Raw genomic sequence first — 27,447 nt, forward strand, 5'->3', positions numbered from 1 at the left:
CCCTGAGCGCACAGTGAGCTTTTCCTGGCAGACACCTGTCTTTTGCCTCAGCCGTGCTGGTCACCTCTTCCCAGAGCTCGGCCAAAGCTGTGCCCACTGCTGTTCCTCTCACTGACAGACACCCTTGCCAGGGTGAGGGCCTCCACAGACCGGACAGGGCTGGAGTCATGCCCACACGGCCCCACAAAGGGTTCCCATAGGCTTGGGATGGACGACGACATATCCCCTCCGGTGCAACCCCAGGCCCAGACATCTGCGGGGTCTGCCCATCCTGTGGGTGGCGCTGTGTGGAGCACATCTTGGCAGCAGCACCTGGCCTTTACCATTGTGGAGCTCAAGTGTCTTCCTGGGGTGGGTGTCCTTGTGCTGCTTAGGGCAGAACAAGCATTTCCAAGGTGGCAGGGCCAGCACAAAGGTGGCCTGGGTGGCCACGGGATGCCAGTGGGCTGCGTAGCCCCCAGACGCCTCAGAGGACCTGAGGACCAGCCGAGGGGATGGTGGTCAGAGATGCCACAGGTGCCACAACACTCTGCTCTGCAAGCTCTGGCTCACAAGACCCCCACAGGGTCTCTGCTCTTGGCTGGCCAGGTGGTCTCAGCGGGCAGTGTCACCAGGAGACAGCACCCTGGTCTACCAACTCAGCCCAACCAGCAGCTTAACCACCCAGACACCCCCTTAAAGGTGAACCAGTGGGTGGCAAAGGGCCAGGCTTTGGGGGACACTCCATCAAAGAATGCTGGCTCACGCCTCTTGCAACCACAGGTCGCCATCAGCAATTAAACCTCCGGCGGTGGCCTCCGCCCCGCAGGCAGGGGCTCTCTGGGCCAGTCACCAGCCATCTCCAGCTGGTTATAACTGCCCATCACAAACACAGGGAGAGGCCCTCAGTACCCCAAGACAGGCTCCGGGAGGCCCTGCCTGCCGAGGTACTGCGGCAGCCCTGGCTGCACCCCTGCAGCAGGGGTCAGGCTGAGTGAAGATTGAGACAAGAACTCTGTGGATATTTATTCTACTTCAAGTAACAAAACCTACGAAGTCCTGTGTTGTAATGTACAGTGATATAACACTCTGCAATACAAAATACAATGTACAGAAATTTCTATCAAGTAAACCTAAAGAAACACACTTGATTTTTACACTTGGGTATTTAAATTAGAAAAATTTGCTTTATACGTAAAAAAATCTGTGCATCATATTAGATGTTGCAACTTTCACTCACTTCAGTGTTATTTAGCTTCTGACACTTGGCGTGTATCACCAGATAGTCCAAAGCGCTGCCAATGTTTTCTCAACTGAAAATTTGTGCTATAAAGTGAAAAATCTGTAGTGATGTACAATGGAATAAAAGACCTCAAAGAACAAATGAAATTTTCTAATTTTGTATCTGCAAAAGAAAGTTTATGAAAATATAAAAAGAATTATCAAAGTGTATTTGTACAGGCAAATAAGTTAGCAAGGCTTTCTCTATTCACACTTCCCACGGGAACACCCTTGGCCTCGCCTATCCTTGAAATACCACCACCTTCTCCTTCAGTCTTTGTACAAATATTGCTCCGTTCCAGTGACAAACCTTCAAATGATCGCCTTGCACACGGCAGCCGGCTCCGGCACCCAGCCCAGGACCTGGGGAGCTGCTTGGAGGGCAGAATTTCACAACTCATTCCTGATTGTACACATCCAAGGGAGACACCCACCCACCCTCTTAAAATATTCTTAATTGCTTTACTTTTTCATTAGGCTGACAAACTGAACATTTTTCAGTAACCTGTTATTAAAATGCAACAATTTCTACTAGGTCTGATGTTGCTTTAAATCGGTTTTGGAAAAAATTTCTAAGACAATACATTCCAGGTAAGCTACCAAGACTGCAAGGGGAGCCACAGCCCCCGCCGGGCCGCGGGCCAGCCTTCCACAGCAGCTTCGGGAACACGAAGCAGACAAGACGCCAGAAAAGCTACGGCTCTAGAAGTCTACTGAAATTCCCTTAATATCTACACCAGTCAAGTTATTGGAAAAGATAACTTTATAAGATGAAAAAGCAATATGCTTTTATAGGCATTTTCCCATTTCTCTAATCTTAAATGGAAACACTGAGGTTTTGGGTTTTTAAAAAGAAAAGAGTTGAAGAGATGGGAAAAGTTTAAGAAACCATTACACACCACATTACAGTAATTCTTAAAAAGTCCAGAAGATTCTATCCTGCATTTAAGTTCATAGCTGTTTCAAAAACTCTTTGCTCAACACATTTTATGAACTTGGCATTTTAAGAGGATCCTTCACAGGTGAGCCTTTGTCCCGGAGGACACCCCTCGGGCCCGCACGCGCGTCTGGCAGGGCCCCACAGGCCTCTAGGCCTGCGAGGCGGCAGCGCCCCCCTCGGGGGTCCTGGCCGCCTCGGGCTTCGGGTCGCGGCCGCCCTCCCGGCCCCGGCCGTGCTCCTTGCTGTCCTTGGCCTCGCGGCCGCGCTCCCGTGACTCCCGCTCCCTGTCCCGAGCCCTCTCCCGGTCGCGGTCACGCTCTCTGCTGCGGGACCTGTCTCGGTCCCGCCGCCTGTCCCGGTCACGATTCCTGCTCCTCTCCCGGCCCCGGTCCCTGCTGGCGTTCCTCTCCCGGCCCCGGTCCCAGTCCCGGCCGCAGTCTTTCTCCCGGTGTCGCTCCCACTCCCGGCTTCTCTCCCAGTCTCTCTCCCGACTCCAGTTCCTGCCACGCTCCCGATCTCGCCTCCGAGTGTCTTCAAACCCCCGGCCTTGCCTGCTGTCTGGCCCTTCAAGCTCGTCCAGTGGCTTTTCTTTGGGGCCAGCTTCAAACCGCTCCCGCTGCCTCCCTTCAAAGGCCGGGTTCCTATACTCGTGGCCTTTGCCTTCTCGGAAATCCGACACTGCCCACTGCCCATCGGCCTCCGGGCCTTGTCCGGGTGCTGCGCCCGAGGGCAGGGCTGGGCCTGCGTCATCCCACCTGTCCTTCCGGTGCTGTGCAGGGTGGCTGGGGAGCTCCAGCAGGGGCCTGGGCGGAGGCTTGCCCACTTGGGAGGACGAGCCTTGAAAGTGAAATCGAGCTGTCTGCTCGCTCTTTTCGGAGAAGGGTGCAGAGCCCCTCGGCCCCCCAAACGGCAGGGGTGCCGTGGGCCTCTGCCCTGCAAATCTGGGGGGTGAGTTCACCCTCTGTTCCTCAAATTGTTGCGGCTGAACACCACGGGGGCCAGGCATGAAGCCGGGTGCTTGGCCTCGGGGCCCTTCAAACTGACCGGGATGGGGCCCCCGAGGACCCACAAAATGACCTGGGGGCGGGCCCCTCTGGCCTCCAAACTGAGAGGGTGGGGGACCTCCACGAGATCCTTTCATCTGAGTCAGAAGAGGCCGCCTCTGGCCTCCGAACTGGAAAGGCGCGGGGCCCCTGCTCCCCATGAATGGAGCCTGCTCCGGTCCATCACACGGGGCGGAGGGTCCGGGCATCTCGCCCAACGGGGCGTCCTGCGATTCCCGCTGGTCTGCATGAAGATCCTTGTGTTCTTCGAACTGGCCGGGGGCGCCGCCTCTGGGCCCAAGGTAAGAGGCCGAGGGGCCCCTGCCGTCCCCGAAAGGCGGAGGCCCGCGCTGCCCCGAGAATAAGGACGGAATGGGCCCCTTCTGGGCCCCAAACCTGACAGGCGGAGGGCCTCTCGGCCCCTCACTGTTAGGAACCATACTCTCTTCTGGAAATGGAGGGACAGCTCCCCTTGGACCTGGGAAGTTGGGGCCATGGAGTCCTGGCACCCCAAAAGTGCGAGGTGTGAGTTCGCGCTGGCCGGGAAACTGGGGGGGAGGGGGCCCTCCCCTTTGCCCCGGAGAGAGGAAAGGAGCCGTGCCCTCCAAAGGCCTGGGATGTGGCTCCCTGCCACCCTCTGTGTCCACGGCCAGGCTGTCGCTCTTCCCGGCAGCCGGAATGTTCCTTAGGTCCTCATACTGGGATGGGACCAGAGGCTTTTCCTGAGGTGCAAACACTGGACTGGAGAAAGGCTCCCGAGCCCCGGGAGCGCCGAAGCTTTGCGCGTCGTTCTGCAGGGGGAAGCCGGGCTGGAAGGCGGGGCCCGGGGGGGTGGGCAGCAGCACTCTTCGGGCAGGCCTGGCTGCGTTCTCCCCTGTACCTGGGGGGTGGATGTTCTCCAAGGGCAGCGGCACGGGGTTTCCAGGGTGTTCACACCGCTGGCTTTCTTGCTCAGGCATGGGCATAGCCTTTTCGGCCGGAGCCCAGGGGGCAATCCCCGGCTCCCTTGCTTCCTGGCCTAGCGTGGGCCCCTGGCCGGCTGTGACCCCAGCAGGCGTCTCCCGCCCAGGCAGGGGGCTCTGTAGGCCCAGCGCGCTGCCCACTTGGACCCTGGGGGGTGGCTCACTATCGATGCTCTCGGCCGCCAGCCGCCTGGCTTGCCGTGGGTCTCTGTTCTGCCTGGCGTCCGGGCCGTGGCTTGCCAGTGCTCCCTGACTGAGGTCTGAGGCCTGCGGCTCCTGCGCGAATGGCTCTGCCTTGGCCAACGACGACTTGGGGGGTGGCGACATCAGGGCGTCCGATACAGAGAAGTGTGCCATGGAGACCCCGACGGCCGCCCGCTGCTGCCGCAGAGCTTCCTCCTGCTCCTCCAGCTGCCGCTTCTGCTCTTCAATCTGCTTATTCAGTTCTTCTAGCATTTTCTGTTGCTCAACCAGAGAGGGCGTGGAGACACCGGCCATGTACGCCACAGGCCTCTCGGAGGAGCTGCTGCTCATGTCTGTGCACATCCTGTTGGGTAGGTCATCCACGGTCACCTTGGCTTCTTCTAGGATGGTCTCATCCTCGGGGTCATAGGCCACCTCCTCCCTCTCGGCTGTCTCAGGAGCCATCTCCACATCACCGAGCTTTCCTCGCTCGGCAGGAGGGGCCTCAAAGGCCTTTTCAGGATCATACTCTTCTTCGGGGTCATAGGGGCGGTCGTCTTCCTCCTCCTCTAAAGCCTTGTCTTTTGAGAACTGACCAAACTGCTGGACGATTGGGTCTAGCAAAGGAGCCGCTGCAGGGCCACTGTCGTCGCCCTGGGCTTTGGAATCGGGATGGGGAGCCAGAAGAGGTCCTGCAGACTCTTTAGTAGGGGGCTCAAATGATTTTTTCTTCCCAAACAGAGTCTGCAGGATGTGCTCCAGGGGTGAAGCGGTCTTGGCGGCTGACGTGGCAGGCGCTGTGGCCGTGCCGGTGGGCCCTGGCTTAAGGGACGGCAGTATTTTCGTCCCGGGAGGTTCGGGGAGAGGGGGTGGAGGTGGAGGAGAGCCGGGGGGCGTGGTGCTGACAGCCATGTCCGCAGGGTACAGCGGGCACCTGCTAGGCTGCTTCTCAGACTGCAGGGCTGACGTTGCTTTGGGATAGACTGGAACATCCGCTTCTTCTTGCGGAAGCCGGGCCCGTTTCTCATCTCCCTCTCCGGCATTGGAAGAGCGTTTTACTTTCTGACAGATCACCAACCCGAGGATTATATTTGGACGTGGTGACTCAAGGCCTGGAAAACAAAATAATTGTAGATTTTAGACTCTAAATCCCGTTTTCATCTGGATGATGGTCTTTTCAGGAGCAATGTTTAATAAGTGAAGGGAGACCTCTGTGAGAAAGGATTTTTGTTTTGTTTTTTTTTTTTTTTCTTTTGCAAAAGACCAGGTGGTCCCAAGTCCTGAATGTATCAGTGTCTAACTGGTCCTAGTAGCAGCTGTCTAAAAATTAACCAAGGGCTCAAGTCTTAAGAAAATGAATCCCACCATCATGTTTTTAAGCTATGTCTAACGCTAAGGCAGCAGTGCGCAGGGAGAGGGTAGGGAAAAGCTATGTATCGACAGCTTACATGGGCTGTGGGGAAAGCACCTGTGTACGAACATTGTGGACAGCATCTCAGCTGTGCTTTTGTGGGGAGAGGGGTGGTATGGAGGTTTGAACTCAGGACCTCATGCTTGCTGGGCAAAGGCTGCTTGATCCAGCCACACCCCAGGCCTTTGGCGAGGCTTTCTCCTGCGCCTTGCTACACGTCAGGAAGGGCATAGCCCTTTTCAGATTTATGACTTGCCACACGTAAGTTAGGCTAAACATATGAACGGCAATTGTTTTGATTAGGGACTAACCCACTCAAGTTTGAAGTACATATAGTAAGACTAAGTCTCACAACAACACGGGGCTGGAGACATGGCTCAGTTGGTAGAGCAAAAGTGACAGGTACCAAGTTCAAGTCTTGGTCTTGGACCTAAAAAAAAAAAGGGAAAAAGCCAAAAAACAAAAATCCAAAAAGCGCACTTGTAGTTCACACCTGTAACCCTAACTATTCAAGAGGCTGAGATCTGAGGATTGTGGTTCAAAGCCAACCTATGGAGGAAAGTCTGTGAGACTCTTATCTCTAATGAACCACCAGAAGTGGCACTATGGCTCCAAGTGGTAGAGTGCTAGACTTGAGCAAAAGAGCCCAGCGACTACACCCAGGCCTACGTTCAAGCCCCACAATATAAAACTAAACAACCCCCCTCCCAACCCCAACTCCTAATATCTAACTAATAACTATGTAAATAATATCTGTCTGTCTAATACTCAAGACTTCCTAAGAACAAGGCATTCAATACCGTGGAGGTAAAAAGCCCACCATAGGAAGGAAAGTTTTAGTACACACTGCTTTTAAAGATAATTATTTCTTTAAAAAAGGTTATTCTTTTTTTTTTTTGGCGGTTGTGGGGCTTGAACTCTGGGCCTGGGCTCTGTCCCTCAGCTCTTCAGCTCAAGGCGAGCGCTCTACCACTTGAGCTACAGCACCACTTCCCGTTTTCTAGTGGTTTACTGGAGATAGGAGTCTCACGGTCTCTCCTGCCCAGGCTGGCTTTGAACCGCGATCCTCAGATCTCAGCCTCCTGAGTAGCTAGGATTACAGGCGGGAGCCACCGGTGCCCGGCTTAAAAAAAGGTTATTCTAAAGTCAGGTGCTGCCAGTCCAGAAGGCAAGTCTGTAAGACTCTTAGCTCCAATAAACTACTCAGAAAAAGCCAAAGAGTCACTGTGGCTCAAGTGGCACAGCCCTAGCCTTGAGCACAAGGTGGCTCATGGACAGAGCCCAAGCTCTTTAAGTCTCAGGACCAGCAAAAATTAAAAAAAAAAAAAAAAAAAAAGGGTTATTCCAAGATCAAGAGTGTTAATGAACATTTATTTCAGTACCGGTGCCACAGCTACTACTCAAATAAAGCGAGGACGCCAAGGAGAAAAGTCAGGGTAATAAAATAGTAACTTAGAAGAACATGACCAAGGACAGTGTTTCAGTATCACCGACAGACTAAAATTAAATCATGCATGTAATTTACAGGTAATTTAACATTATTGTGACACTTCAAAAGTACTTTATCCACATGATTTTCTTATTCTTAGTGATTTTAAAGATTAACATAAATTACATGTAGTTGTTTTAGCCACTGTTATGTAGTTCTAAGTATGTGTCATCTTTGCCTCCTGGTAGGAACCTAGCTATTGGCAAGTGGAGCACGAGGGGTCACCCCCTCCCACGATTCAGGGGAGGCCAGGCCGACCACTGTGAGCTGGCAACCCAGCCTCTGTGCACAGCTGCTGCTCCGAGGCATCCCGAGGTCTACTGCCCGGAGGGGTGGCGGTTCCAAGAGCTGAGACTGAGCTGTAACTGTGATGGACCCCAACCCCCACTGACAAAGGCATGGGTACAAGAGCCAGCAGAGGGGCAAGAACGGCAAAGCCAGGCTAGGCTGGCTCCCTGAATGCATCTGAATTCCCCCCGAACAAATCTGTAGGCCCATGTGGCACGAATTAGGGGCATTTTAAAATTAAAGGCAGCAATATTTTCACTGTGGTAGCTATTTACTAAGTGCTTTATGGTTTACTCAAAGCCCAGTGCTATGTATGATCAACTGTTAAACCAGCTTTCCCGGCCTTTCTAGATAGGTGTCTGCTGAAACTAGTCCCAGAGCCGACAGAGCAGGTTTGAACAGGGAATTGTTGAACAAGCCGAAGTCTACAGAGCAGCTCTGCAAGTGAGGCTCTTGTTCAGATCTGACACCCAGAGAAGGACGCACGGGCCTGGCTGGCTGTGGTTAGTTAGAGCAGCGCGATGACTAGGGCCGGGTGCCTTGGTGTGGGGAAGCAGGGGGGCAGCTCAGTGTCAACCACTTGTCCTGGAAAGGGGCTCTGCCACCTGAATCCAGGAGACCCACAGGTTGGAGCTGGAGCTTGTGCACACCACTGCTAAATCCCTAGCTACTCAGGAGGCTGAGATCTGAGGATATGGCTAGAAGCCAGCCCAGGAAGGAAAGTCTGTGAGACTCTTTATTTTCAATGAACTATTCAGAAAAAAGTTGGAAGTGTCACTGTGGCCCAAGTGGTAGAGCGTAGGCCCTAAGTTCAAGTTCCAGGACTGGCCAAAAAAGAAAAAAAAAAAAATCAGGCATGTTAACATTTCAGTAATGGTGTCCCAGCCCTCCCCTTGTGCAGTGCTCGGCCTAAGAATGAACGAGCATATCCCAGCTAGGCAAGACCCTACAGATGACCTGTCGAAGCCCTCCCAAGGCTCCCATCACTTATATTCACACTGGCTTTAAGCACCGCAGGCCGCCTGAAGACTGACATCTGACCAGCAGTAGTTTTTAAGCACCTCTGCTAACTCCTGTCCCATGTGCACGCAATAGGGGCTCAGCTTCACAGACGGGCCCCACACATCCTCTCCAAGTGGCTAAACTCAAGATGGCCACCCCGGAATGCATATTCCCTCACAGCAAATTTATGTGCTGATGCTGCCACAGGTATATTACTATCTAAGATTGTAGCTAGTACCTTGAAAGCATCTTCTATTGTTATCTACCCTGGGCCTGAGGACTCTCACTGAAGGACAGTGTCATTCTAAACTTGCTGTGTGAGGTGACTGGGAGGAAAACGTGAAGTGAGGCTAAAAGGTCCCAGCCGTGCTCTACAGCACCAGAGGTCTGGTTCTACAGGTTCCAGTTTCCAGGTTGACCCTACCAATTTAGGCAGCGTGAGGGCTGCTGTGCAGACTTCCAGGGTGGCTGGGAGCCAGTGCTGGGCCCAGTGGGCTCACTGCTCCTCCCTCTCCAGGCAGTGGCTTCCAGCAGGTGGTGGCACACTCTAACAGAAGCACGAAGGATGGGGGCGCTGACATGCTTTCCTTTTCCCTTGGAGTGATATCCCATGTACGAAAACAAGCCCTTGAAGCTCCTGTCTGCCTGCCCTCCTTAAAATTCTCATGGTGCAAAGATCCAGCCTCAGTCTCAGTGGTATTAGACTACATACACAGGGACCGAGAATCCAAGGACCAAGAGGCACACTGAAAAACACATGTGCCAACCTCCCAGGACATGACCAACATGGGGACTGGTGTCCAGGTGTCAGCCAATAGGGAGTTTGGAGAGGCGGCTCGAGAAGTGCTCACTAGTGACTTCACGCACGTTATCAAGGCTGCTGTGTTGAAGATGGCACTTTCCTCTGTTAAAGAGACCATCTGAATCTAACTCCTGACTCTACAGCTATCAGAAATGAGGCCCCCACGTCCCAAATCTACCTGGCGAACCCTCTTGTGGTCTGAATCTGCCAAAACAAAATTGTACCTGCTGGAACAGAAACTGTGTGGCGTTAGTAGGCAACAGTTCTCAAGCATGACTGGGATAGAGATTTGGCAAATGAAGAGGGAGATACTACACGTCCCAACCCCCACACACACTCACGCACTCACAGATCCCTCCTTCTTCAGTTCTGAGTCCCTATGACCCGCACAGAGCTACTGGGCACAGTGCATGTTTCAGGAACAGGGAGGGGGCTTTGTGTGTCTTCTCCCAGGTGTCTGAGTGCCAGCCCACACTCTGATGTGCAGGGTGTGGAGGGTCCCTAGGAGCTGCCACCTGCAGCTCAGGCCGGTCATGATGGCTTACAAGAAGCGCAGTGGTCAAAAGCTACCATGTAGTTCTCCAAGTCAGACAAACAGTGACCAGTTTCCATGACATATTTTTATTGATTTAGAATGTGAAAGTATTTACATTCCATTCAGTGCTATATTTGACTTTGATTACAGTTTCTGTGCAAAGCTGATGTATACACACATGAAAACTGAAGAGCTGCTTACCTGCCAGTATTCAAGGCACAGAACCTTCCAACTAAGAGAGCAGTTAAGCCTGACAGTCCTCTCGGAATGTTGGCTGCATGGGGTCAGGGAGGGGCTCGAGGAGGGCGGTCTGGGGAGACTCCCTGTGTTCAGAGGGGACCTGAGCCACGCTAGGCGTCTGCAGGGTCAAGCGCCCCATGCTGGCCCCAGCCTGGCTGCTGCTGTGTGGCATCTAAGCTTCTGGGGCCATGACACAGAGGAGGTGAATGTCCCCTTGATTGGTCTCGTTCTGACCAAGGTCCCAGGCGCCCTGGGGGCACTCCTCAGGCACTGATGGTGACTCAAGTCCAGTTAAGTTAGGGTCTGAGGAGAGGTGGACTGCTTGGCTAGAAGAATCTAGGCTTTTCTCACTCTCCATTTACATAAGGATTCTGGATCACTAAAAACGCCACTGGCAGAACAAGAACACCCCACTTCTGTAAGGACAAGAGTTTTCTAGCGACACCAGCAGCTCTGGATGTGTGCTAAGGTGATGAGCGCTCCACGTGCGTGCTGAGGAGTCCGCGGGAGCAGTTCCCGTGGCTCTGTTCACTACGGCACGACTGGAGTAAGGAGCAGGCCACCTGAGGTTCCATGAGATGGCGCCAGTGTCCCCCACCCCCGCCTTGGTCTGCTTCCCAGGTGTGAGCATCCCGGCCTGGGAGGGGGCCCCTGTGACTGTGCAGGGCAGCCCGGCGCTCACGCGCGAAGCTCTTCTGTTCCTGCTGGTCCTTGCCTCGACTAGTGGCTCAAGGCTGGAGTGTTTCCATAGGGTTTTACACAGCTTTGTGTTCAGGCTGAGTGAAGAGTTGGAGCCTTAGCACTAAGAGAAGGGCTTTAGGGTCCAGGGGTCCAGGCAGGTGCCAATCGCACCACTTCTTAGATGTGTAGATTGGGGCAGTGCAGGAACCCTAGCATGCTGTGAAGCAGGTCCTTAGGCTGGGCTGTGAGGACGGGGCTCTGTGCAGACAGGTTGCAAGATTGTCTTACACACCCACACGCACGCACGCACGCACGCACTACAGAACGGGACACACACGTACACCTGTACCTGGGAAATGCCAAGCCAACCTATCAGTGTGTGAGGCAGGTGCGGCCCCCAGCCTGGTCTGGGCCTAGGCTGCTGTGCCCCCGTGTGCAAACGTCACGCCCAATCACTCTAGCCAGTGGAGCAGGCAGATGAAAACAGAGAATGAAGTCCTTACGAAAGTCGACGGGCAGTACTTCATTAGCTACTCTCCTACAGCTCTCCTTCCCACCTGAGCAAAGCGTATTCGTTCTCGTGCTGGATCCGCCTGTCTTTTCAGTGTCCCCGTCGAGGCGTGTGAGGGCCTCCGTGCATGCTGTGGTAAGCAGTGTTGTCCGCTTGGCTGGACACCGAGCAGGAACTGTGGCCAGCACCCATTATACTTGGGGGGCAAAGGTGAGCTCCTCCCCAGCTCCCACCCTGCTGTGCTGTCTAGAAGCAAGGCGTGGCCCTGTCCTGTCCCTGCTGTAACTGTGAATGCTGGCCACGGGCTCCTGTGGAGCTTTCTCGTCACACTGTGTGTGACGGGCCACGTGGCTCACATGGAGGCTCTGCTCCCTCGACCCTTCCCGTTCTCCCAGCTATTGCTGCCGCCACCCATTCCCACGCTTGGCAGGGACAGACCACAGGGGTCCTTCTACACCTCCCACACCCCCTCACAGGGACCACAGAGGGTCCCGTCACGTCCCCCAGGCCTACTCGCACTCTCAGCGTGCTTGTTACCTGACTCCCCTCAACTGGCAATGCTGGACTGGAGATAGGGCAGGGACAGGGAGAGGATGGAACTGCTTTAATTGTTTAGTAAGACTTGGGACCCGCCTCTCTAATGGAAAGGCTCTTTGTGAACCCAAGATTGGATGGTGCTTATGGTGTCACATTCCCCTACCACAGAAGCCCAGGTGTACTGACCACTTCCCACAAGCTTACACACTTGTGACCCGCCACTCTTCACAGGTGCTGAGGGTCAGCTTGCGGATCTTCGCCTCCAGGAGAGCAGCACACCTCCTCCCCTGGGTCCTGAGCACTCCGGCCAGTGCTCTTCACACAGCTGTCACCAAGTACCTCCCGGGCACCTTCTGCCACACCACAGGTGGCATTTCTTTACCCCAAATAGGACTTGATAAGACCTTCTACAGCACTTGGCTTTTGAAATGTGCTTGGCATTAAAATAACAATGCATCGTGCCAATTAATATTTAACCTTGGAATTACTGACACCAACTAATACTTTTATGAGCACACAATTCCAAAAGGCTGAGCAATGCCAAGTGCCAAGAACAGGTTCCAAGTGGGCAGAGGTCGCGCTTGGGATGATGGACTTGGGCCCTTGGATTCCATTTACCTTAGGTGAACCTGCCCAGGCTAGCGATGGACCAAGGGTATGGTGGTACGGGTCTGGGTAGCACCTGGAGCAGCCCTCCAAAGCACATTCAGTATGTGCCAGACAAAAACTAGGTCAGCCCTCTGGTGACAGTACAGTCAAGAAGACACTCAGTTCAGGTATCCAGTGCCAATTCCTTAACTGAAGCTATGTCAACTTTTCAAAGGGTCTAAGAAAGAACTGGAACCCTTGGACCAAGTCTCCTTGAGAATCAACTCAACCAAGGACGAATTGGGAGTACTTGTTAGGTTATTTTGTAAATAATCCTTTAAATAGTACTTCTAAGGAATGACAAAACACAAAAACGGTTTGCCAAAGGTGAAAGGAACATATTAAAACTCGGGCAGTGGGCTGGGTGCTGGTGGCTCACACCTGTAATCCTACTACTCAGGAAGGAGCCTGAGATCTGAGGATCGCGGTTTGAAGCCAGCCTAGGCAGGGGAGTCATGAGACTTATATTTCCAATTAAACACCAAAAAGTGGGGTCATGGGCTTAAGTAGTAGAGTGCTAATCTTGAGCAACAAAGTTCAGGGACAGTGCTCAGGCCCTGAGTTCAAGCCCAGGACCCACAAAAAAAAAAGAAAAAAAAGAAAAAAAAAGAAAACCTTGAGCAGTGGACTTATAAGTAATCATCCTGAGAAACGCTTTTGTTACTGTTTCTCCTGCCCCTGGGAATCCAGCCTGTGGGAGAGACACCCTCAGAAAGGAGGAGGCCACTCACAGACACCGACTTACTCCAAGCTGAGCCTCCTGCCAGAAGCCTTCCTCTTCTCGAGGACGGTCCTCGAGTCCTGGGCATTCGGCATGGTCCACTCATCTGAGGCTGTGAACGGGCTGGCTGGAAGCATCAGGCCTTTTCCTTGTACCACATCTGGGGTACTTTTTATACTACTAGACAGAATTGCAGGGCCACTCCCCTATGCTTCAGAGAACAGGCTTCTAGGAAGAAGCATGTGGGGCAGACAGATCTACCTGGTGACCACTGGGTAGCACTCCCTGCCAGGGGAGAGAGACGTAGGAACCCAATGTGCCTAATGATCCCCAGAAATGGGCGCTTACCTGGTCCCTCAAAGGGCAAGAGTTTAGATGGCACGGGGTCTTTAGCACTCAGTGGAATCAAGTAGAGGTCCTTCACATGCCTGCTGTTATTAGCTACAACCCCAAAGCGGCCACGGCTGCTAAAGTAGGAGTAGAGAGAAATGTAGGCGACCTCCTCCTCCTCTGTTGCAGGGTGAAAGCGGATCAGACAGAGCTCCTGCAAGGCAAGCAGAGCACAGGGCGAAGCCTTCACCTGTGGCTGCTCTAAAACCAGCACCCCTACAGCCCAAGCCTGAACCTCAGAGGCAGGACCCGGAATGGGTCTGAGCAAATTCTGACTTCCATAGTTCTACTAAGCAGGTGTAAAGATGATACAGGCTCAGCTCCAGAGTGCTGGGCCTGAAACCTTGGTCTCAGCCTGAACCTCGCTCAGCCTCCCCCTCACAGGGCTGTCAGGGAGTGATTCTTGTGTGGCATCAGCTGAGCAGTGTCTGAAACAGAGCAAGTTTTTACATGTGTGATGATGGAGCCCATGACGACAGGCTGTGGGGCCTGCAGGGAAGTCTGGGTGTGTCCACACAGGAGAGCCAACCTCAACAACAGGGTCTAACTCCTTTTGTGACCATAAGGAAAACAGGAGCCCAGCCCCACCAAAGGATACTGCACATATCAGCTACAGCTGAGCTTCAGGGGTTCTGTGGAAGTCAGAGCCAGCTCTCAGGCCCAGGCCCAGTGTCTGAGGCTCCTAAACCCCTCTTGCCCCACCTTCTAGAACCTTCAGTCATGAGAAAGAAGCAAAGCCTGTGTACACTGAATTTTAACTGTATACAATTACAATACGTCGGAAGCAAATTCCTGCTCGTGTATTACTCAAACATACCTTCACATCTACTTAAAATTTCTGTATTTTAATTATCTAGTAAGTTTCCGGCTGCTATTGCAAATATTAACCCGTTACAAGGAAAGGTTAAAAAGATGTGATTACAAACAGCATCTCCCACTGCTGCTGTGATCATACTATGAGCAGATACCTTAGACACGGAAGACTTGAGCTTGCCAACATAATCCCAAACTGTCTTCGGAGCAATCCTCCCACCAACGTGGATCGTGTCGGGCAAGTCCTAAACAAGAGCTTAGAGTCAGTAACGAGGGAACTGCAGTGTTCAGAAACAAGTCAACACAGGAGCCTCAAGGTACCCAACACCCAAAATTCAGGACTGCCACCTAGGACTGAGTTCCTAACCCAAGGGTGGTGTGGTGACCACCGTCTGCTGACCAGGATTACAATCAGAAGATACTGCCCATGTCCTTTCCTAAGAGCACACAGTTGGCTCAACGTCCTTGCAAAGGTTTTGTCCTTGCCTTAGTTTTGAAATGCAAGACCTGGCATGGGAAAGCCCTGACTAAACGTGTAACTGTGATGCATGACTTCTCATCCATGCTTCTACCCCATCCACACAGCTTCACCCCAGTCATTTCTGCTTTACCCTACAGGGTGCCAAAGGTCTGGGCGTCACATGTGTAACTCCCACAAGGTACACCCACACATTCACACACTGTCTTGGTTGGTTCTAACCTCACTGAGGTAATCAAAACACCCAGAGACAGGATACGCTTTAGTGACGAATTTTGCTACACTCTGCATGTTAATAAATCCTTTCCAAATAGTGCCAAGGCGAGACAAGAAGAGAGTCGTGTCTCCTTCTGGGGGTGACCGCGACTCGGAGACGCTGTAAGACAAAAAAGCATTTTAAAAATAGGTAAATCTTTTTGTAAAACAGGAATTCCAAAGTATAGAGACTTTACATTCAGAAGTAGAAATGATCAAGTTTGATAGCTTACTTTTGCCAATTAACTATTTTAATCACAATGATCAAATCGACAAATCAAATCTGACCAAAGAAAGTTAGCTTCTTCTCATCAACGCAAAACAAACACAAATATTCTTTGTTCATTCAGACTCCACCTTAAGAACATACCTGAGATTTGGTGATGATGAAACCGACGGGTATCTTGGGTCAGAGGATGGGGACGGCTTAGCCAGTATGGACTTCGGCACCATTACAGGGGTCAGAGCAGGCTTGAGCATGTCAGATTTGGCTTCTGCTGTGTGGGTGCTGTCTAGGTGGGCTACAGTGGAGGTGGTGACTGTGCACAATCCACTCAGAGCAGTCCTGGGGTCTCGGCCGGACACGGTAACGGTAGTGACCACTCCAGCCCCGCAGGAGGCTGCAGACGGAGGGAGGCCTTCCAGTGGGGAAGGCTCAGGATGACTCTCTCCTGAGGGTCCAGGGAAGTATTTTCTCTCCAGGAGTGGATGAGAAGCACTTCCCAGGTCTGGCTCAGAAGCATTTTCAGGCAAAGTTTCTGTGACCCTTTCATCAGCCAAACCAGGAACTGGATCAGAGGGAGAGCTGTCATACTTGGACTTCAAGTCGTCTTTCTTCACAGAAGTGGACAGTTTTTGTTTTTTAGGAGCTGGTTCATCTTCTGATGATGGAACCTGACCTAGAGAATTGATAAGAAAACTGAATGAGAAATCACTCAGTGCTTCTTGTGAGTAGGTGATGATGTCTGTCCAAGTACCAAAAGCAGCCAGGTGCTGGCGGCTCATGCCTATAACCACAGCTACTGAGGAGAGATCTGAAGATCTAGTCTATCTGAAGCTAGCCTATGCAGGAAAAAGCCTGACATCTCCAATTAACCACCAAAAGGCACAGTTGAAGTTGTGGTTCAAGTGGCAGAGTGCCAACCTTGAGCAAAAAACACTCAGGGACAGGGCCCAAGCCCTGAGTTTCAAGCCCCAGGACCAGCACACAAAAACACCAACAAAAGCAACTCTGTAAACATCAGAAAAACACTTTCATCTTTTTTGTTTGCCTAAACTTGGGTGGAATACAATCACTCTTAAGAGGATAGTGGGTAAATGTTTTGTTTTTTGGCAGTGTAAGGTTTGTACTCAGGGCCTTGTGCTTGCTAGGCAGGTGCTCTTCCATTGAGCCGCACCTCCAGCCTTAGAAGGGGAAGTGAATTTCAACTAGATCTTGTCTCCAGATTATGCTTACCTGTACAAATCTTACAGTTTAGATCAAAAAGATGGGCCCGATGCTGACTTGTCGTGTCCTTCAACATGCTGCTGCAGACGTCGAGGAGAGGGGCTGCACTCTTCTCGGGAGCAGCTCGTACTGACTCCTGCTGCTCCTAGACACAAAGGCAACAGACCAACATGAGCAGGCCATTTCTTTTCCAAATCTTTCTACAAATTACCATCAAAGTCTTGTATAACTAAGGACCACGAGGAAACAGGGCCCACTAACGATGACCATGCATACCCATAATGTAGCATTTTGTTCCCTGGAGACAGGACTAAAAGTGTAAAGCAAGCCTGTACTGGGAGGGCCTAGTCTCAAAAATACTAAGAACCACCCCCAAGAAGAGCATACTGAACACAGGTACTTAAGAAAATCCTGTGATTTTATATTCATAGGTGTTTAAGTTCAGTTCCTTGTTCATCAAACAAAACAAGACATCTGGAAGCATTTGGAATGAGTTTTGTCAGCCCTGAATGCTCACTTCTGAATCTGACACTGGTGGGGAATCTTCCATGTCAGGAATGGTTTCTGACTTAACAGTGGTCTTCTTGCTTTCAGGATGCAACTTAGCCCTGGACTCGGCCACCTACAATGAAAAAGGCAGAAGCAAAGGTGGTCAGCCCTGAATTCCAGGGGAAGATAGAGCCAAGCCTCAGGCAGTACTCCATTAGCACTCACAGGTTTTGCCGGCCTCTCTTTCCACACGGAAAGCTCTTTAGACACAAGCTCTTCTGGCTTCATCCTCACCAGTTTTGCCAAGGAAATCTCCTCTCGCAGAACTCGATGGAAAAGTCCCTGTAAACAAACACCTCTCACTCAACGTCTGGGTATTTATATGGAGCAGTATGAAGGCATAAAGCAACACAAGAAATCCGACTCAGAGGGCAGTGGTCACATAAACAGAGCCTAAGCACTCTACTGCTAGAGGCCTCAGTTCAAGGAAGCACAAGGTCTGAGCTTCAGAACCATGTTGCAGCACTATGTTGAAAACCCAGCACCTCCCTCCTCAGGAAAAGACTATGTACACAATTTGGAACACAAAAGGTAAAGTTAGGTTAAAGGCAGGGAGTGATCACTCCTACTAGGCATTGGCTGACCATGGCTACGTTACTTGGTCCAGATACTAAAACACAGGTAAGGGGCTGAGAGGTGAAGGAGAAAACTCCAGAAGTCAGTCCAGGCCACAGGGGCCACAACAGGCAAGGACCCAACACCTCACACTGCCCTGACTGGTGTGCTACTGCGAGACCGCTAATGTGAACCGGAGGGCCCACGTTTTCCTGTGCCAGACATCCCCAGAATTGCAGTGTTGATGCACAGACCTGATTCTTGGGGTCCTTTAGGTTGAACATGATGCTGCGATATTTACTCTTATAGCGATTATCTGTAACTTGGAACAAGTTAAACATTTCCTTTTCGATGTGGAGGGCGACTTTTCCTACTTCGTTTTCTGTCATGATCAAGTCATCACTGTCACTGACTCTGAGCAGAAAAAAAAGGACTCTATCAGCCATTTGCATTTACATGTATTACCGTTTCAACAGTGGGGCAATCTTGGCAATAGAATACCTTCTATTTCAAAGGATAAGTCATGAACAGCCCACCTTTTCCATAGAATCTCTTTCAAGGAGCGCCTTATATTTTGCCGTATTTGTGAGTTTGGCTGTGCTGGGGCCGGGCCGGAGGCCCCGATGCGGCCTGGGGCTGGAGCAGCTGCAGCAGCATTGGCTACCATTGGCTTCCTGATGGCTCCGGTCACAGCTGCAGAGCCAGGGGACTTTTTGGGAGCTGCTGTCACGGCAGTAGACATGGCTCCTGCCTGCCTGGCAGCAGCACCTGAAGGAGCAGCAGCGATCCATGGCCTCTTGGGGATGGTGCCCTTGAAGCCTGAGGGTGACTTTTTAGCGGTGGCCTTGGCTCCTGGCACATTCGCAAAGGGAGAAGGCTTCTTTGGAACCAGACTTCTAGGCGAAGGTTGTCTGCCCACCAAGGATCCAGGAGGAGCTATTTTCTTTGAGGCTACCACAGCTCTGTCCTCTGTCCTCCTATCATCTTTCACGGCTGCAAAGGAATTAAAGGCAGGCTGAGGCAGGAGGAAATGCTCTGCCATCTGTCTCTGAAGCAACCTTACCTCTAAATTAGCAAGCATTCTATGTTAGAGAAAATAGTTCTTAAAATTAAACAAGTTTTACTTATGAGACAGCTCTCAGCAGTATTTGATTACACTTTATTTCAAAAGAAAAATGCCCTATTAAACCTTACTTTTGGCAGTGTGGTGGTTTGAACTCAGGGCCTTGAACTTACCAAGCAGGTGCTTTACCACCTGACCTAAACCTTTTATCGCCAACAACAAACTCTCAAAGGCTCTGTTCACTAGCTAGGCTATAAAACTGGAGTACAGGCCAGGCAGTTTGTGGCTTACACCTGTGGTCCTCACTACTCAGGAGGCTAAAGTCCCAGTGTTGTGGCTCAAAGCCATCCCAGGAAGGAAAAGTCCCTGAGAATCTCATGTTTAATTAACCACCAAAAAGCCAGAAGTAGAGTTGTGGCTCAAAGTCATAGGATTAAGCCTGAAAGTTCAGGGACAATGCCCAGGCCCAGAGTTCAAGCCCAACCCCCCCCCCCCCCCAACCCCATCCCAGACCAAAACAACAAAACCCTGAAGAGCAAATTCCTATTATCAGTAAAAGTTAGAACAGTACTTTAAGAATTCAATTGTAACTTTTTTTTAAAACAAGCGTGAATTGAATCTTTTCAGGGGAAATGAAGAAGATCTTCTTCCATGTATTTCCCACCATGGGGGCTTGGAGGATGGCACTTCTGTCACCTAGGTGGGTGGGTGGGTGTCTCCACGTCACTTTGTCACCCTCTGGACAAGCTAATTGAAGAACAGGAAAAGTGGCAAAGCTGTGATGCACAATCCATCCTAACGCCAGTTGGTCAGATGCTAACAATGCAGTGGAGCCGGCTGCTCACGTCTCCACAACCTGCAGATTCTGTCTGGCCTGCACTGAAGGCTTTCCACGGCAGCTGGAATGAGAACTGTGTGCCACCACCACCATTTTTTCTGTTGAGACTAGGGTCTCAAACTTTTTGCCTATGCTGGCCATGAGCCTGGGCTAGCTGAACTATGAATCCCCCAACCTCTGCCTCCCAAGTAGTAGAATTACAGGTATGATTCACTGGTGCCCAGCTGACAACCTGGTGTTTCTAATTCAAACAAGGATGGTCACCAAAGCTCGAGTCAAAGCTCCTCAACCGCACAAAACCTTCTACAAGTCAGCACAGAACTGATCACATGAAAACACTGAGCCCAGCAGAGTTAGGGGCTCAGTGTTGTAGCCCTGGGGAGACAGTGCTTTGTCTAGTATGTGGTGCACTGGACAAGCACGCAGATGAGGAAGTAGATGCCAGGTACAGGCCCCAGCAAGGGTGCTGGGACTGCCACTGTCCCACCAAGCAAGGGACAGACACCACCACCAAGGCTGCTGTTAGGTGGACTTTCCTCCCACATCCTGCAGTAGTGAATCCCTAAAAGTTACAGCATGTCACCGGATGCGCTAACCACTCCTGTGGTAACAACTAAGGAGCACAAACCCCAGTGACCATTTCTTATATGTGGAGGGTTGGAAAGCTGAGGAAAGAGCCAAGTCAAACTACAAGTAAGGCCTGAGTCCAGATTCCTCTCCAGGTGCCCCACGCCCAGGGCTCCATCGAGGTTGGCCAGACCTGGCCACACTGACAGGGCCCTGGGGTCATCAGAGCTGCTCTACGAGCTGGCACCATCATCATACAGGCACACAATTCAGCACGTGTGGTTTGTAGATGCCAATCTCAAGTTTACAGTCCCCTCCTCCTCCATCTTTCTTGAAGACATGAATGTGTTACAGAGCCTAGGCTAGCCCCACATTTGTGATCCTCTTACCTTTTAGGATTACACTACCACACCTGGATCCCAACTTTAAGGGTTTCTGCATTAGCTAATTACTTTCTAACTTCACACTCCTGGGACCACTTGCCAAAGGAAGATTCTAAGACCTGTACTTGGAGGCTCCCTGTGAACTTGTTCACCATTACAGCACGTGTCTATCCGCAGCTGCATCTCTGCCTTACACCTCAGAATGAAACAGAAAAAACCCAGAGCTGAGCTTTTAAATAGGCCACAAAGCAATAATATTTGAGAAACTGGGGCACAGTATGAAGAAATGTTTAGTCTAGGGCACTGTTATACTATGGCTCAACTTTGTATATGGTGCCAGTCCTGGGGCTTGAACTCAGGGCTTGGGCACTGTCTCAGAGCTTCTTTTGCTGAAGGGCAGCACTCTACCACTTGAGCTACAGCCCCACTTGTCGCTTTTTCTGTGTATGTGGTACTGAGGAACCAAATACAGTCTTCATGCATGCGAGGCAGGCACTTTACCACTCAGCCACCTTCCCAGTTTCATCAGAAGGAAAGCCAACCAATTCAGAGTACAGACCAGGTGTATACGCTCAAGGAGAAACCAGAGCTACTACTGCAATATTTATTCCTTACAACTCTGGTATAGTCATGTGAAATAAAGTGAGTCGACTTTCTGGGAGGGGACTAGGAAGGGGATGAACATTTTGAGCAGTGAGATGAGTGTCAGACAATATCCAAAGCTCTCCTACACTGAGAAGGGTGCCGCAGGCCCACCGCTGGCCAGCAGCTGCATCCAAGCTGCCAGCCAGCCAGCAGTCACGGAAGCACGGAACTGCCTGTGATTAAAACTGAGAATCAGAACCAATCACTTTTACGGAATTGAGTTTTAGAATCACTTTTAGGTAATTTTACAAAACCCTGACATACTTGTGTGGTACAATCTAAACTGAGCATTTTGTTTCTAGTTACAAACACCTGCAGGTCTCAAAAACTTGGCCCCACCTCCCCAAATCTAACTTTAGGGACATCAACCTGTACTGGCCCAACCCCCCTCCCCACTCAGGTAAAGAAGAGGTTACGAATCCTTGCTAAGATCAGTAATGGACAACAAGTAGAGACAGACTGGCCTCCTGCTATGACAGGGGAATGGCCCTCTGACAACAGCTTTCGTGCAACTAGTGGTTTCTGGAACACCAATGACTGGTTACATAGCAAATATCTACTTTGGAGGGTAGTGTGGAAGTGCTGGGCTTGGGTTAACTGGTGCTAGAATATCAGCAACAGAGATTATTCTGTCAGGTGCCAAACCCATGGCCTTTGCACAACTGTGCTGCCAACCCTCATTTTCTTTAAGGGGCAAAGGCAGACACACACAGGCACTGGACCGGGTAGCTTTGAGGCTAACCTCAACTCTGTGACCCTACCACCTCTGCCTTCTGAGTACTAGGGTTAGGTGTGCACTTCCACACTGACTCCTAAACTCACTGAACTGTGCTGTGGCTTCCAAGACATGAGACAGTCACCAGGACTGTTCTGTTTCAGAAACAGCCCAGCCCTCAGGGCTCTAGTCCCGTGTGTTCTGCTGGCCAGGACCTTCCCTGTTGGCTTGCAGAGTGTCCTGCTGCTACTGCACCTACCCCTTTGTGCTTGAGGAACCATTCCATTAGTCCTCTCCGATCACTGGTCCTAAAGCCCGCTCAAGGGGAAAAAATGTGCTCCCTAATGCTAAGTTAGTAGCTCCAGGAATTGTGCCCTTCCCCTGCCCCGCTGCAAGGGAGGCCACGATCCCAGACAAAACTTGCTGCCATGTTTGCACTACAAATGCAGGGTTGACCGGGCATGGGGAAGGTACCGTAAATCCTGGGTCTTGTCAGAGGGCCAATGAGGATGCTATAGGACCACTGGCCACTGGGTGTCACTAGTGAACTTCAATAAATAAGGGGAGAAAATCTGCCCTCCACTGAAGGAATCACTAACGCGATTCGGGACAGTTGAGCAATTGCCCAAATGGGTTACAACAGGGGAACACAATCCCCTATAGAGAAGGTATAAGCCCAATGTTGCCAGGCAGCTGTGTCTGGTGACAATCTCGTCTGCACATAGCTCTATCTCACCCAGTGATGCCAATTCCCTCCAAGCCTTACATCCTACCAGGTGGCAGGGCTGCCGCCATGAGGGCAGGCAGGGTCTCACCGGCAACACCTGGAAACTAGGCCTCAGACAAACCTGCTCCAGGGTGACCAGCTCAGGTTCCCAGGAGCCACAAGATCTTCCCTAGGGTAAAAAGCAGATACTAGCAAGGAAGAAATGGTTTGCATCTACAATATTCAATGTTTTATATGTTCAAATTATCCTTAATCTGGGAATGGTGGCACTTGGGAGCTGGAGCAGGGTATAAGCTTAAGTTGGCACGGACAACAGGACAACCCTGTCCCCATATTAAAATCCTTCAAAAGCCACAGGAAGTTACTGATGTCCTCTCTACGGGGACATGCAGCACAGGCTACTTGTCATCATGCTCTGCAGACAGCCATCAGTACTGCAGTGATTTGGGAATGTAAAAAAAAAAAACCAAAAAAAACAAAAGGTATTTTTTCCTTAGTGAAGTTCTGAATTTGAGTCGCTTCCATTTTAACGGAGGCTAACTCTACATAAACCTAAAAACTGCAACTGTGCATCTCTGATTTAACAATTCCATTTATTGTCTTGAAAAAACAGAACTGTGATTTATGCTAGGTTGGAAGAATTAATCAAATTACACTTCAAAGCGAACCACCTGGGTGGCCGGCCACACGAGTGTGCTGTCTGCCCAGCTACTGCTGTGCTGCCGAATGCCAGGATTTACAAGGATGGGGGCTTCCCAACCACCACCAGGAAAGAAGCAGCCGGTTTAACCGGCTAAGTTGCATACTAAACCTAGTATGACAGGAATACGCTAAAATAGTCCATGTACCCTCCCTGAAGTCCTCCAGACCCCTCCTGACAGCCCATGGAGACTCCGAGCGAAGAGGGCGTGGTTACCTTATGTTCTTCTCGACGACTCTTCCAGGTCTGTGGCAAATAAATGTTGCCTCCAACCTTCATTTAAATGAAGTAGCAAACATTCTGAACTTTCTCTAACTTTTAGAAGCCAAGACTATGTGAATAGTGTTGATGTGCAACAAGACTACTATATTTTACAACTTTATCTAGATATAGTGGAAACTTGTACACTGTGTTGAAGAGTCACAGCATGCATCTTCAGAGGTGACTGCGCGATGACATCGGCAATGCCATCAAAGGATGTTCCTGGAGTGTTTGTCTTTACAGAGTATTTAGGGTGGATCCACTGCTCCAAAAAGGTCACTGGGAGCAGGTGAACTCCACAGAGCTGGATACATCAGCCCTCACCACCTCTCCAGCCTTGGGGGGGGGGAGGGGCAGCAGGGCAGACTGAAGGGCGCTGCTGCTGCAGGATGGTACCAAGTAGGCTCACCTGGTAGGTTCAAGTCAGACATAATTTCTGGAAGTTGTCTATAAAATGCAAACAACTAATATGTCAAAAGAACGTTACTGTTGACAACCAAGATTTCAGGTGGAGTATTAAAAAACAGCTGTCAAATATCAATATTCTGGGTATTTTTCCTCAAGAGGTAGAGATACGGAGTCTGGTGGTCTGGCTCTCCCACTTCGTCTTATTGCCACGCAAGTTCTGGAGGCCTAAAGGGCTCACGCAGCTGGAAACACCCCTCCCAGTTTTAGAGCTCTTTACCCTCCCCCCACACACTTCTGCCCTGGGGATTTGTCTCTCCAGGGCTCCAGCAGCATGCGCGCACTTCTGGAGCCAGTCCCAGGTGCCCTGCCCACCACCAAAGAGCCTGGATGTCTGAGCAGCACATGCATCAAAAGGAAAATGCTTCTTTCTGGAGAAGACAAACAGCCAATCACCAGGATTTGCCTTGGCAGGTTGCTATGGTTTTCCATTTTAGTTTCCACAGTAGATAAAATGTTTTTCTGCCAAAACCTATTCAGATCCTGTGTGTTAGGTCATTTAATAAGCCATTTAGTGAGTCCCAAATCTAGAAAGTATACATGTAATTATTTGCACCAGAATTCCACTTGAGAACTCTAATAAATCAGGAACATTTGTTTGTTTATGCTGACAACAATGGCAGGTGGACTAAAGGTGGAAATAAAAAACAAAAAACAAACAAAAACAGGACATGAAACCAAAAAGCACCACCAGGCTCTTGAAAAGAAAAATTTTAAATGACAATTGTTTCTATAAGCTAAGGAAAATACACAGAAATTCCAGGGAAGTTTTAGAAGGCAACTCAGAGGAACAACTGCACGTGAATTCGTGTCACCTGAGTGTGGGGAGCAAAGCTTCGGGCGATGCAGGGCCGCTGCCTCCACCCCAGGGCGGCGCGGCGCTGGGAGGCCCTGTGGCTGCAGACCTCCGGGAGCAGCTGCAGCGGCTCTTCAGATGCACAGGGTGAGCCAGACATGCATCAATGCACAAGAAAGGCGAACAAGGAAGTGTTCGTAGAATTGGCTTCACTCCAAGGCCCTCCTCCCCCCCCCCCCCGCCCCCCACCCCGTGTGCTTGCCAGCCAGTGGGGATGCAGTGCCACAAACTCTGTGTGGTGAGCCTCCCGCCGGACTGCGGTGGAAGACAATGTGCCTGCTGCTGAAACTGTTTGGGGGAGAGAAGCAGACACTTTACCAACGACCCTACGCTTCTTCCAGTCATTGGGAAGATGACACTTTACCAACGACCCTACGCTTCTTCCAGTCATTGGGAAGATGACACTTTACCAACGACCCTACGCTTCTTCCAGTCATTGGGAAGATGACATTCCTGAGGTAATACAAAAGAGGTCAGAAACAACCACCTGCGGACACAGGGCCCTTATTCATGCTCTACTTTGGATGTCCAGTTTTAATTTTGAGATGTTGAAGTGTTTTGTCCCAACTTTCTGCCCCTGAAGCCTACTGGCTTCACTGAGGAAGTGCTGAGTGGAAGAGGTAGAAGAGTCAAAGAAGAAACTTCAAACTTAGAAACTGGCCTCCTCATTGACTCCCCAAATCCTTACACCTGTGTTCCCCGCTACAAGTAACAAGACTGTTAAGGGTCCAACAATCCCAATCCTCCTCGCCAACTTTCCTCTCCTCAATACCACCTGCGTCCCGAGGGCAGCTGGAGATACTCAACCCCCTGTGCTGTGATATACCGTGGTTTTCTTTCCTTTATTCTCATGTGCCTACAACCAACTTAAAGCATTTTAGCTCAGTGTTCAAGTGGCTGCCTTCCACCCAGATAAGTAGCACTTGTTTTTAAATGAAGTCACTAAGTCTGCGCTAATTCAGTAGCCGTTTGAGAGCAGGGACTTTGCCACGTAACACCATAAGGTCCCTTACAATGCATCGTTCACTTAATTCAATTCACTTGTGATTCTATTTCTTAAGACTTGGGCCTCTTACATTCTCATTTTCTCTCTTTTTCTTTTAAGACCGAGTCTTACTACGTAGCCCAGGCTGACTTTGAACTTTCAGACCTCCTCCCTACCTTAGCCTTCTGGAAGCATTTACAGGATTGTGCCACCATGCCTGGCCTGGCTACATGCCCCCTTTTTTCAGTCACATGAAACCTAGCACCTACCTGCACAGACCCTCTTTGAGGAGACTTGTTGAAAGGCCAACCAAAAAGAAATAAAATACACATCTGTACTCCTGGAATTCAGGGCAATTTTACCTAGTGCCTTCTAAAGGCCACAGCATTATGATGAGAACATAAATAGAAACTAACTTGAATGTACTTCTGTGGAACATGGGGCTGAGAAACAAGAATGAACCCAAGTGCAATGGCCCAATCTGGGGTTTCAGAAGATGTACTGGAAGGAAGCATTTTCATTTCATGGATTTGAAATGAAACAGGGGAGGCTGGGGAGCAGAGTCTTGAAACGTTCACCCTTAGGGCATCAGTTACGCACTATGGGGTCTGCTAAGCAGTGGTAATAGCCTTCAAAATTTGCATGTGTACTTATGGATGTGAACTGGACATGAACATAAGCCTTCCTGTCTAGTTAAAAATGATCTAACTAGTGAAAAATACCGTTTCAGCCATCAGATGTAACACTAAGCTCCAGAGAGGATCACAACATACAGTAGAGCAAGGACTGTTGTATAGAAAGTAGGTGCTGTGGAAAACTGCCCAAGTTCTGTGCAGGGCTGTGATAACACTACTGATGTCTGTACAGTGGAGTCTGGCACGTGGGCAGTCCCAGGGCTGCTGGAGGCTCTGCTCCAATACTTACCAGAGCCCGATCCTGGAATAAAGAATTGCTTCGCCAAGGCGAAACACTCAGGAGTGAGGTTCACGGAGCATTCTAGAAAAACCAGGAGGTCCACAGGCTACTGACAATCACTCCTGGGTCCGAGGCTTTCTAGACTGAGGTGGCCTCTACCATCAGCACTAAGAAACACAGCAGCTGCGCGCATGGTCCCAGATCAGCCACAGGCAGCTACACTGAGCCTGAAAGATGGCCTGGACGTCAGCCCCTGGACATACGTACATTTACACAACAATGTGGGCGCTGCTGCGGCGGGCTTCTCGGGCTTCACTGCGTTGTAGTTGTGGTCACTTGCCCAGGATGGAGTGCTGCTTTCACAAGCTGCCTCCTTCCCTGAGGCTTCACTTCTAGGAGGGGCCACCATCACCTTCTTTGCTGGGTTTTCTTTTTTGTCTGGAGCTGGTCTCTTGTGCACAGAAGAGATTTTAATCCCTACCTGCATAATCAGTGAAACTTCAGTCATTAAGGTCAGAAATGACACTTCTGCTGCATTTCCCTGAGCAAGCAAGGTTGGAATGCTTCTTTGGGGCACCCAAATCCCT

The 27,447-nt window shown here is 50.7% G+C and overlaps 1 protein-coding gene across 6 annotated transcripts in view; it reads right to left on the reverse strand.

Moving 5' to 3' along the window:
* Positions 1-986: 986 nt before the first annotated feature.
* The window catches only part of Dido1 (death inducer-obliterator 1), a 56,086-nt gene continuing 29,625 nt past the window's right edge, over positions 987-27,447 (reverse strand). For all 6 annotated transcript variants that reach the window (XM_042699517.1, XM_042699520.1, XM_042699518.1 and 3 more), the window contains 11 exons: positions 27,128-27,341; positions 18,277-18,733; positions 17,995-18,154; positions 17,351-17,467; positions 17,154-17,258; positions 16,646-16,781; positions 15,560-16,088; positions 15,157-15,310; positions 14,612-14,701; positions 13,602-13,797; positions 987-5,500 (listed from right to left, as the gene is read on the reverse strand). In XM_042699517.1, coding sequence (XP_042555451.1) covers positions 2,349-5,500; positions 13,602-13,797; positions 14,612-14,701; positions 15,157-15,310; positions 15,560-16,088; positions 16,646-16,781; positions 17,154-17,258; positions 17,351-17,467; positions 17,995-18,154; positions 18,277-18,733; positions 27,128-27,341 — 5,310 coding nt within the window. In that variant the 3' untranslated portion in view covers positions 987-2,348. The remainder of the gene's footprint in view (positions 5,501-13,601; positions 13,798-14,611; positions 14,702-15,156; positions 15,311-15,559; positions 16,089-16,645; positions 16,782-17,153; positions 17,259-17,350; positions 17,468-17,994; positions 18,155-18,276; positions 18,734-27,127; positions 27,342-27,447) is intronic.

This window comes from Dipodomys spectabilis, unplaced genomic scaffold, assembly GCF_019054845.1.
Source record: "Dipodomys spectabilis isolate Male_0828 unplaced genomic scaffold, ASM1905484v1 ptg000257l, whole genome shotgun sequence".
Taxonomy (NCBI): Eukaryota; Metazoa; Chordata; class Mammalia; order Rodentia; family Heteromyidae; genus Dipodomys; species Dipodomys spectabilis.